General features: G+C 47.6%; 1 protein-coding gene across 1 annotated transcript in view; it reads left to right on the top strand.

The window, feature by feature from the left end:
- The window catches only part of LOC139385645 (short transient receptor potential channel 4-like), a 17,437-nt gene extending 6,308 nt beyond the window's left edge, over nt 1–11,129 (top strand). The window contains exons 6-18 of the mRNA XM_071130876.1: nt 126–302; nt 792–992; nt 2,758–2,939; nt 3,091–3,245; nt 4,401–4,540; nt 6,425–6,568; nt 6,864–7,036; nt 7,482–7,677; nt 8,668–8,862; nt 9,533–9,574; nt 9,906–9,995; nt 10,188–11,025; nt 11,103–11,129. Coding sequence (XP_070986977.1) covers nt 126–302; nt 792–992; nt 2,758–2,939; nt 3,091–3,245; nt 4,401–4,540; nt 6,425–6,568; nt 6,864–7,036; nt 7,482–7,677; nt 8,668–8,862; nt 9,533–9,574; nt 9,906–9,995; nt 10,188–10,772 — 2,280 coding nt within the window. The 3' untranslated portion in view covers nt 10,773–11,025; nt 11,103–11,129. The remainder of the gene's footprint in view (nt 1–125; nt 303–791; nt 993–2,757; nt 2,940–3,090; nt 3,246–4,400; nt 4,541–6,424; nt 6,569–6,863; nt 7,037–7,481; nt 7,678–8,667; nt 8,863–9,532; nt 9,575–9,905; nt 9,996–10,187; nt 11,026–11,102) is intronic.
- Nucleotides 11,130–11,839: the final 710 nt, after the last annotated feature.

The following is an 11,839-nucleotide window of genomic DNA, read 5'->3' as shown; positions in this document are numbered from 1 at the left end:
ATAGTATGTAATGTAGTACAGTACAATAGTCACAGCAGGCTACACTACACCATACAGTATGATACAATAGTAGAGTACAGTATGATAGTTACAATACTGCCCTCCGTCCCCTAACTCTGTTCCAGGTGCGCTGTAACTGCATGGAGTGCGTGTCCAGCTCTGATGTGGATAGTCTTCGTCACTCCCGCTCACGTCTCAACATCTACAAGGCCCTGGCCAGCCCATCACTCCTGGCCCTCTCCAGTGAAGACCCTTTCCTCACAGCCTTCCAGCTCTCCTGGGAACTACAGGAACTCAGCAAGGTGCTACGTTTATTTTATTTAATTCAATTGAGGTGGAGAATGAGTCAAAGAAGAGTGAGGAGTTGTCTCAGCAGTGTAAGTACTTTATAAGCAGTTTATGGACTATGAATTGACTTTATCCTCTTCATTCTTATGTGGAACATAAGGCCTCCACAAGAGAGGTCACAGACTCCCATCTTCTGCCTATTAGGAGATGGACCGTGTTGTATGACAGTGTTTTTTTGTGCTCGACTTTTAACTAACAGTTTATTCCTGTTTCAGGTGGAGAATGAGTTTATGTCGGAGTATGAGGAGTTGTCCTGTCCGTATAAAGGTTTTATAAAGAGTTATTAACTAGTTTATTGACTGTTAACTAACAGTTTCTGTCTGTTTCAGGTAGAGAATGAGTTTATGTCGGAGTATGAGGAGTTGTCCTGGCCGTATAAAGGTTTTATAAAGAGTTATTAACTAGTTTATTGACTGTTAACTAACAGTTTCTGTCTGTTTCAGGTAGAGAATGAGTTTAAGTCGGAGTATGAGGAGTTATCTCAGCAGTGTAAACAGTTTGCCAAGGACCTGTTGGACCAAACCAGAAGTTCCAGAGAACTAGAGCTGATCCTGAACTACAGAGATGACATCAACCCTTTACTGGATGAGAACACCAACGATCTGGCCAGACTCAAACTGGCTATCAAATACACACAGAAAGAGGTAAGACATAACCCATGTTTCCTCAGGAAGGTGTGTTTATTCTTATTTTACTGCATGTTGAAGCTCAGCCAGGTGGCTCTCCCTCCCAATGTCTTTAGTACAGCTGAGGGTTTTACATGTTGTATTTCAGTGGATAAAGCATGAAGCTAATGTCTGCTGTTATCTCTAAGATAGGATTTAGAAGTAGTAGATGGCCAGATTGGGGTGGAGACTTCCTATGGGAGTTGTAATTTTGTGGTAATCACCAGGTTGTGTCTGAAAATGGCATCCTTCCTTAGTGAAACAACACATTACTGGAGCTATGTCTCAGTCTGCTGTCCAGCCCCTTGATGGGAATGTAATGAAACATAATGATAAAGTAATAAGGATGCTACTAATAGGATAATGTTTGCTTGGATTACTAACTCGCAATACATCTAAATGACCCAGAAAGCAGCATGTTGCACAGGAAAACAACAACCTTGGCCATGTCCTATATGGCCCCCTATTCCCTAGTACAGTTATGAAATGGAAGTTGTGAAATGTTGCCCCCTACTGAGTAGAAGGGGACACGGCATCTGTACTCACGTAGAGAGTGAAGATGACTGAGAACTGCAGAAAAAACACACACACTCATTGCATAATACTTTTAACCCTTTCCATGAGACGGACATTTACAGTATGACACTGCTGAAAATACACAACATGCTATATCCCTTTAGGGTTAGGGAGAGACATTTATAAGAACTCCATGTTCCTGTTTGAAAGAGTGCCTGTCAGTCAAATCTGTTCCTCATGAAACATTGTTATGTTTTTCTTTCTGGGAGATTTGATAGAACCATCTGCGCTGCTCTGTGTGACGGTGAGGTTAATCTCAGTCTAACCGAATTACGAACAAATTACAACCAAATGGATCCCCGTCACTTAGAGCAGGGCATTGTGGGGCATAAGGTCATCAGTGAGGTCATCAGTCAGAGAGTGACTGAGACAGAGAGTGTTTTAGATGGTCCCTGAGACAGTCAGAGTGTTCCTTATCAAACCTTGTGAGCAGAGGCAGATCTGAAAGAAATGCCCTTTTCACAATACTGAGCCTAGTTGAGCCAAGCTGTAATGGTCTTGTTACACCTCCACCGCAGTTCCTGGAACTGTGCTGACAAGGACAATATGAAGAGAAAGCATCCGGCGCAGCACAGTACGGTGTGTGAGGAGGATATTAGAGAGGAACAAAGATGCCAAGGAGGGACACTTGGGACCAGGGCAGGGACAGCTGGTAACACTCACCAGAATGATCAGGATGATTAAGGTCTGGAGGTGCTGCTGGACTAAACCAGACTAAACAGTCATTAACTGCAGCCCAAATGGCACATAGGGTGTAATTTGGACCTGCTCCATTAGCTGAGTGTGTTTACTGCTGTACCCAACTGTCCAACTGTCAGTATGCTCTATGCTGTACTCAACTGCCCAGGCTTGCTTAAGATCTGCCTGTTTTCGTGTCAGTTGTTTGTCAATGTGGAGTGGAAAGTAAATGAGAAAGAAATGTAAACATTGTGAAGTTGCATTACACACACGTCTTTAATAACAACTAATTAGTAATGTATCATAAAGGCTGACTCCCTCCCTCCCTCCCTCCCTCCCTCCCTACTCTTTCCCCTCTCCATTCTCCCTCTCCTTCTCCTTCTCTCTCCCCCTCTCCATCGCTCCCTCCCTCCCCTTTCTCCTCCCCTCTCTCTTTTCCTGCCCTCTCTCTTTTCCTCCCCTCCTTCCTTCCTCAATCTCCCTCTTCCAGTTTGTAGCCCAGCCTAACTGTCAGCAGCTGCTTGCGTCTCGTTGGTACGATGAGTTCCCTGGGTGGAGGCGTCGTCACTGGGCAGGGAAGTTCCTAACCTGTGTCTTCATCGGCCTCCTCTTTCCCCTCTTATCCCTCTGCTACCTGGTCTCTCCTAAGAGCCGCTATGGACACTTCATCAGGCAAGTAGCCTAGAGGTTAGATAGGCAGGCCAGCAACCGAAGGGTTGCCAGTTTGAATCCCTGGTCTGATGGGAAAAATCTGTCAGGAAGCTGAAGTTGAATTTCTGTTGGACCTATTGGTCAATTAAGTAATCTTCTTCTTCCTCATTAGGAAGCCCTTCATCAAGTTTATCTGCCACACAACGTCGTATCTCACCTTCTTGTTCCTCCTGCTGCTGGCCTCCCAGCACATCGTCTCTACAGACCCTAACAGACAGGGGCCGCCTCCTACTGTGGTGGAATGGATGATACTACCCTGGGTACTGGGTAAGAAAGTATGTGTGTGTGTGTGTGTGTGTGTGTGTGTGTGTTTTACGTGCGCAGAGTTGCACAACATGGTTGATCAACAAAGGAAAAACTTGGACACGTGCTTCATTGATGCAAACAAGATGTCAACTCCACAGAAGGTCAGCTGATAATAGAGTCATTTGAGACATACCAAGTAGACTGCTATTGATGTTAATGATAGTTGATGACAATTCTGACAGGAAATGGTGGTAACCAAGCCTGTGTTTCAGCCAAATACTCTATCAACCGTTTACACCTGGTTTTCATGCATTGAACGCACACTGCATTGTCAGACAACCCAGCCCATGTGTGTCCTATGTAACTTCCATTATGGTGTTCTGTAGGATCTTCATTTGAGCCAGTTTGCTACAGCAGGAAACAAGTCCTGCAGCACCAGGAAATGTGAATTATTATGTGGATTATAATTAATGGACATTTTGATAGGGGTTGATACATTTTTCATTAGGGCAAACTTTAGAAGCCTTGTTAAAACTCAAATACACTACAAGTTTGCATTTCCTGCTATGCAGGAACATCCTCAGAAAACAAAAAAGTGATACAATGAAGATCCTACATCTGAACACACACATGCATACTGAGTCACTTTACCCTGCCTTGTACATACTGTATCTACCTGAAATACTGGTATGATCTGGTACTGGTACTCCCTGTATATAGCTCCATTCAGTGTATTTTATTCTGCTTGTGTTACTAATTATTATAATAGTTTAACTCTGCATTATTGGGAGGGGCTCGTAAGCAAGCATTTCAAGGTTAAGTCTTGTATTTGGCGCATGTGACAAATACAATTTGATTTGATTTTAACACTCCCTCTTCACCTGAGGAATGTGGCCATAGATCAGAGAAGTGAGACAGACATGATAAATTAGCTCTGTCGGGCGTCAGACAGGAATGACAACCCTAACCCTAGGACTGCGTCCCAAATGGCACCATTTTCCCAATTTAGATCACTACTTTTGACCAGGCCCTCACAGGCCCTCTTCAAAAGTAGTGCACTATGTAGGGGATAGGGTGAGTTACATAGGGCTCAGGTCAAAAGTAATGCACTTTGTAAGAGACCAGGTGCTATTTGGGACATTATCATAACCTGCTGGTCTGTTCTCCGTCCTGTAGGCTTCATCTGGACAGAGATTAAACAGATGTGGGATGGAGGGTTCCAGGACTACATCCATGACTGGTGGAACCTCATGGACTTTGTTATGAACTCTCTGTACCTGGCTACCATCTCTTTGAAGTTCGTTGCCTATGTCAAGGTATGATGGTTGTTGTGTACGAGATAATATGAAATACGCTTGAATAAATTGCACAACGAGTTCTTGAAAATACAACCAGCTTACACTCAGGCTTCATTTAAATGAATAGGAGCGCCTCACGCTTGTCAAAAGTTGTCCGGTGGAGCAGTCTTATTGGACAGACTATGGAATGCCGTCTCGCTGTGTCTCCCTCTCTCCCACAGTAGACTCTGACCTGTCCCCTCTGTGTCTCCCTCTCTCCCACAGTAGACTCTGACCTGTCCCCTCTGTGTCTTGCTCTCTCCCACAGTAGACTCTGACCTGTCCCCTCCATCTCTCCCTCTCTCCCACAGTAGACTCTGACCTGTCCCCTCCATCTCTCCCTCTCTCCCACAGTAGACTCTGACCTGTCCCCTCTGTGTCTTGCTCTCTCCCACAGTAGACTCTGACCTGTCCCCTCTGTCTCCCTCTCTCCCACAGTAGACTCTGACCTGTCCCCTCCATCTCTCCCTCTCTCCCACAGTAGACTCTGACCTGTCCCCTCCATCTCTCCCTCTCTCCCACAGTAGACTCTGACCTGTCCCCTCCATCTCTCCCTCTCTCCCACAGTAGACTCTGACCTGTTCCCTCCATCTCTCCCTCTCTCCCTCTCTCCCACAGTAGACTCTGACCTGTCCCCTCTGTGTCTCCCTCTCTCCCACAGTAGACTCTGACCTGTCCCCTCCATCTCTCCCTCTCTCCCACAGTAGACTCTGACCTGTCCCCTCCATCTCTCCCTCTCTCCCACAGTAGACTCTGACCTGTCCCCTCCATCTCTCCCTCTCTCCCACAGTAGACTCTGACCTGTCCCCTCCATCTCTCCCTCTCTCCCACAGTAGACTCTGACCTGTCCCCTCCATCTCTCCCTCTCTCCCACAGTAGACTCTGACCTGTCCCCTCTGTGTCTCCCTCTCTCCCACAGTAGACTCTGACCTGTCCCCTCCATCTCTCCCTCTCTCCCACAGTAGACTCTGACCTGTCCCCTCCATCTCTCCCTCTCTCCCACAGTAGACTCTGACCTGTCCCCTCTGTGTCTCCCTCTCTCCCACAGTAGACTCTGACCTGTCCCCTCTGTCTCTCCCTCTCTCCCACAGTAGACTGACCTGTCCCCTCCATCTCTCCCTCTCTCCCACAGTAGACTCTGACCTGTCCCCTCCGTCTCTCCCTCTCTCCCACAGTAGACTCTGACCTGTCCCCTCCATCTCTCCCTCTCTCCCACAGTAGACTCTGACCTGTCCCCTCTGTGTCTCCCTCTCTCCCACAGTAGACTCTGACCTGTCCCCTCTGTGCCTCCCTCTCTCCCACAGTAGACTCTGACCTGTCCCCTCTGTGTCTCCCTCTCTCCCACAGTAGACTCTGACCTGTCCCCTCTGTGCCTCCCTCTCTCCCACAGTAGACTCTGACCTGTCCCCTCTGTGTCTCCCTCTCTCCCACAGTAGACTCTGACCTGTCCCCTCTGTGTCTCCCTCTCTCCCACAGTAGACTCTGACCTGTCCCCTCTGTGTCTCCCTCTCTCCCACAGTAGACTCTGACCTGTCCCCTCTGTGTCTCCCTCTCTCCCACAGTAGACTCTGACCTGTCCCCTCTGTGTCTCCCTCTCTCCCACAGTAGACTCTGACCTGTCCCCTCTGTGTCTCCCTCTCTCCCACAGTAGACTCTGACCTGTCCCCTCTGTCTCTCCCTCTCTCCCACAGTAGACTCTGACCTGTCCCCTCTGTGTCTCCTTCTCTCCCACAGTAGACTCTGACCTGTCCCCTCTGTGTCTCCCTCTCTCCCACAGTAGACTCTGACCTGTCCCCTCTGTGTCTCCCTCTCTCCCACAGTAGACTCTGACCTGTCCCCTCTGTGTCTCCTTCTCTCCCACAGTACAGTGGCTTCAGGGCCAGGAACGAATGGCAGATGTGGCATCCTACCCTGGTAGCAGAGGCTGTGTTCGCCATCGCTAACATCTTCAGCTCCATCCGCCTCATCTCTCTGTTTACTGCTAACTCACACCTGGGACCTCTACAGGTCAGGATTATCATACAACTGCGTTTCTGTCATTATGTCCAGGAGTATATGTATTAAACGTCTTAGAGTAGGATTGCTGATTGAGGATCAGTTTTTCATTTTAATTCGCAATGAATAATGTTACATGGTCAGGGGAGGACCTGATCCTATCTCAGCAATCATACTCTGATAAGATTGGTACATATGGCCCCTGATCTGTAAAGTACTTTGAGCTGCAATTTATTGTATGAAAGGTTCTAGTTTATGATGATGATGACTATGATGATGAATATGATGATAATCCTCATGATTCCAGATCTCTCTGGGCAGGATGCTGCTGGACATCCTTAAGTTCCTGTTTATCTACTGCCTGGTGCTCCTGGCCTTCGCTAACGGGCTCAACCAGCTCTACTTCTACTACGAGACAGACGAGGGACTGAAGGGATGCAAGGGCATCCGCTGCGCAACACAGAACAACGCTTTCTCAACGTTAGTAAAGACCATGCATTATAATGTGCTTGTTTGTAAAGTTTTGGTTGGGCTGCAAAATTCTGGTAACTTTCCCAATATTCCCAGAATCAGGAGGCAATTATCATTTTTGTAATTTAGACGGATATGTATGTTTTGACAATTACCTGGATTAGGGCAAAAGTAGAATGGTAGCCTGTTATGATAAATGAACTATTCTTGTAAATCCTGCTTACCTTATATATTTAGAAATATAACCCTCCCTCTCTCATCCCTTTCTACTCTCTCTCTCTCTCTCATATCCCTTTCTACTCTCTCTCTCTCTCTCTCTCTCTCTCTCTCTCTCTCTCTCTCTCTCTCTCTCTCTTTCTCATCCCTTTCTACTCTCTCTCTCTCTCTCTCTCTCTCTCTCTCTCTCTCTCTCTCTCTCTCTCTCTCTCTCTCTCTCTCTCTCTTTCTCCTTTAGGTTGTTTGAGACGCTCCAGTCGTTGTTCTGGTCTATCTTTGGGTTGATCAGTCTGTATGTGACCAACGTGGAGGCAGACCACCAGTTCACAGAGTTTGTAGGGGCCACCATGTTTGGAACCTATAATGTCATCTCTCTGGTGGTTCTACTCAACATGCTGATCGCCATGATGAACAACTCCTACCAACACATCGCTGTGAGTGTAACCCTAACCTTAACCCTAACACTAACCCCAGCCATGATGGACAACTGCTACCAACACATCGCTGTGAGTGTAACCCTAACCCTAACACTAACCCTAGCCATGATGAACAACTTAACACATCGCTGTGAGTGTAACCCTAACCTTAACCCTAACACTAACCCCAGCCATGATGAACAACACAACACATCGCTGTGAGTGTAACCCTAACCTTAACCCTAACACTAACCCCAGCCATAATGAACAACTTAACACATCGCTGTGAGTGTAACCCTAACCTTAACCCTAACACTAACCCCAGCCATGATGAACAACTTAACACATCGCTGTGAGTGTAACCCTAACCTTAACCCTAACACTAACCCCAGCCATGATGAACAACTTAACACATCTCTGTGAGTGTAACCCTAACCTTAACCCTAACACTAACCCCAGCCATGATGAACAACACAACACATCGCTGTGAGTGTAACCCTAACCTTAACCCTAACACTAACCCCAGCCATGATGAACAACTTAACACATCTCTGTGAGTGTAACCCTAACCTTAACCCTAACACTAACCCCAGCCATGATGAACAACACAACACATCGCTGTGAGTGTAACCCTAACCTTAACCCTAACACTAACCCCAGCCATGATGGACAACTTAACACATCTCTGTGAGTGTAACCCTAACCTTAACCCTAACACTAACCCCAGCCATGATGAACAACTTAACACATCTCTGTGAGTGTAACCCTAACCTTAACCCTAACACTAACCCCAGCCATGATGAACAACTTAACACATCGCTGTGAGTGTAACCCTAACCTTAACCCTAACACTAACCCCAGCCATGATGAACAACTCCTACCAACAAAATCATTCATTCATTCACTTGTTTGTTTATAAGTCCAACAACCTGTCTGCTGTCATTTAATATCACACAGTTTTGTTCATATCACTTGTTCAGTTGCTTAGCATGTGTTGTTTCTGTTCAGGATCATGCAGACATTGAGTGGAAGTTTGCAAGAACCAAGTTGTGGATGAGTTACTTTGAAGAGGGGGGGACGCTGCCTTCTCCATTCAACATCATCCCTAGCCCCAAGTCAATCTGGTACTTCATCTGCTGGATCAGGAAACACATCTTCAAGATCACCAGGGCCAAGAAAACAGAAACATTTGGAACCATAGGGGTGAGGATGTGGTCTCTAGTCTACATCAACAGCACTTTTACTGAACAGTAGGGTTGCAAAATTCTAGTGAAGTTACTGGAGTTCTGCAACTCTACTGACCAGCTTCCAGTTGAAACTCCTTCTCTTCTCTGGTCTCAGTGGGTTGTTCACAACGAATTATCATGAATGAAATGACCTGTTCTTCCCAGAATGGTTAGACGTGCATCATGAGACATAACTGTTCTGATAGCATCAGCAGTTAGAAGTTAAAGGGATAGTTTGGGATTTTGGCAATGAACCATTTTTATGTCTCTGCGTCCAGTATGAAGGAAGTTAGAGGTAGTTTCACAAGCCAATACTAACTAGCATACGTGCTAGCTTAGCGAAAAAGACGTGGCCCAAAGACGGGAAGTCTTCTCATACAGCTAGTTAGCATTGGCTCACAAAACCACCTCTACCTTCCTTCATACTGGATCCAGAGACATTACAATGGTATCCACGAGTTCATCTGACTCTGGAGAAGGAGATAAAGGGCTTCATTGCCCAAATCCCAAACTATCCCTTTAACAGAGAATGGGCAGGTGATGACAGCGCTAACTGGCCAACTCTCTACCAAGCAGGAAATCACATGAACTGATTAGTCATGCTGCCTGGCGTGCTTTTGGAGTAAATTAATGTTCCTCGTTTGTAGAGACGGGCTGCCTTAAACGTAAGAACAAACCACCAGTATCAGGTATTTATGTGTTTCTTTTTTCAATATAAAATTCATTATGTTTCAGTTTTCAATGTGTTTCATTCTGTAGATGCACATATTTTGAACTTGATTTTTCCCCAAATGGCACCCTATTCTCTATATAATGCACTACTTTTGACCAGAGCTCTATGGCCATGGTCAAAAGTTATGCACTACAGTATATAGGGAATAGGATGCCATTTGGAACACATCGCTGTACCAGTCCACTCTCAGGATGATGTTTTCCATATTATCGGCAGAAGTTGTTAGTAGCCCAGCAGTGGATGTATTTGATAAGATTTTATCAACCTGTGGACTGTGTTGTTTTCAGGAGGTTTTGAGGAACCTGGTGAAGAGATATGTAGCAGCCATGATCAGAGATGCCAAGACAGAGGAAGGACTGACTGAGGAGAACTTTAAGGTAAGGTTTGGTTTCCTCTGACATTCCACATGTATTTACATGTGTTTCTCTATCCAGCACCAGACAGGGACTACAGAAGAACAATAAGCATTGTTTCTAACTCTAGCAATGAATGTTGATTAATGTGCACTGTCCACTGTAAATGTCATAAATAGATAAACAAGTTGTATGTGTGTATGTTTCTCTCCCCAGGAGCTGAAGCAGGACATCTCCAGCTTTAGGTATGAGGTCCTGGGGATGATGAAGGGGAAGGTGGGGCCCGGGGGTGGGGGCGTGGCTCTAGGAGAAAGTAAACCCAGTGAAGAGGCAGGGGCCTCCATTCTGGTCTACCCTGACCACTCCTTCAAGTACTCCCCCAAGTTCTCCCCAGCCACGCCTAAGACCAACATGTTTCCCGACACCACATCCATACTCCAGCAGAGGGCAGCCCTCTGCTCCACCTCCTCCACATCCCCTTCCACCTCTCAGGGCTTGAACCGACTGGTCAACGGCTCTGTGGTACCCTCTTGGGCCTCCACTGACACCTCCTCCAACCCCACCTCCTCCACTCCCATCTCCTCTTCCTCCTCCACTCCCATCCATTCCTCCACCAAAGACAGGCTGGCCAGGAAAGACTTTCCCAAAGACATCTGTGACTTTGGGCTCTACTCTGTGTCTGAGGAGATGGGAGAGGCTGACCTGGAGGAGCTGGACTGTGATGGAGAGAAGGAGGAGCAGGGTGGAGCGAGGGAGAGGACTTGTACAGAGAAGGAAGAGAACGAAGGGAGGGGAGAGTGAAGAGAGAAGGAGGAGCAGGGTGGAGCGAGGGAGAGGACGTGTACAGAGAAGGAAGAGAACGAAGGGAGGGGAGAGTGAAGAGAGAAGGAGGAGCAGGGTGGAGCGAGGGAGAGGACGTGTACAGAGAAGGAAGAGAACGAAGGGAGGGGAGAGTGAAGAGAGAAGGAGGAGCAGGGTGGAGCGAGGGAGAGGACGTGTACAGAGAAGGAAGAGAACGAAGGGAGGGGAGAGTGAAGAGAGAAGGAGGAGCAGGGTGGAGCGAAGGAGAGGACGTGTACAGAGAAGGAAGAGAACGAAGGGAGGGGAGAGTGAAGAGAGAAGGAGGAGCAGGGTGGAGCGAGGGAGAGGACGTGTACAGAGAAGGAAGAGAACGAAGGGAGGGGAGAGTGAAGAGAGAAGGAGGAACAGGGTGGAGCGAGGGAGAGGACGTGTACAGAGAAGGAAGAGAACGAAGGGAGGGGAGAGTGAAGAGAGAAGGAGGAGCAGGGTGGAGCGAGGGAGAGGACGTGTACAGAGAAGGAAGAGAACGAAGGGAGGGGAGAGTGAAGAGAGAAGGAGGAGCAGGGTGGAGAGAGGGAGAGGACGTGTACAGAGAAGGAAGAGAACGAAGGGAGGGGAGAGTGAAGAGAGAAGGAGGAGCAGGGTGGAGCGAGGGAGAGGACGTGTACAGAGAAGGAAGAGAACGAAGGGAGGGGAGAGTGAAGAGAGAAGGAGGAGCAGGGTGGAGCGAGGGAGAGGACGTGTACAGAGAAGGAAGAGAACGAAGGGAGGGGAGAGTGAAGAGAGAAGGAGGAGCAGGGTGGAGCGAGGGAGAGGACGTGTACAGAGAAGGAAGAGAACGAAGGGAGGGGAGAGTGAAGAGAGAAGGAGGAGCAGGGTGGAGCGAAGGAGAGGACGTGTACAGAGAAGGAAGAGAACGAAGGGAGGGGAGAGTGAAGAGAGAAGGAGGAGCAGGGTGGAGCGAGGGAGAGGACGTGTACAGAGAAGGAAGAGAACGAAGGGAGGGGAGAGTGAAGAGAGAAGGAGGAACAGGGTGGAGCGAGGGAGAGGACGTGTACAGAGAAGGA

The sequence above is a fragment of the Oncorhynchus clarkii genome, chromosome 27 (genome assembly GCF_045791955.1).
Source record: "Oncorhynchus clarkii lewisi isolate Uvic-CL-2024 chromosome 27, UVic_Ocla_1.0, whole genome shotgun sequence".
NCBI lineage: Eukaryota > Metazoa > Chordata > Actinopteri > Salmoniformes > Salmonidae > Oncorhynchus > Oncorhynchus clarkii.
Note: the sequence above shows the minus strand (reverse complement) of the source record. Positions and strands in the feature narration are given on the sequence as shown.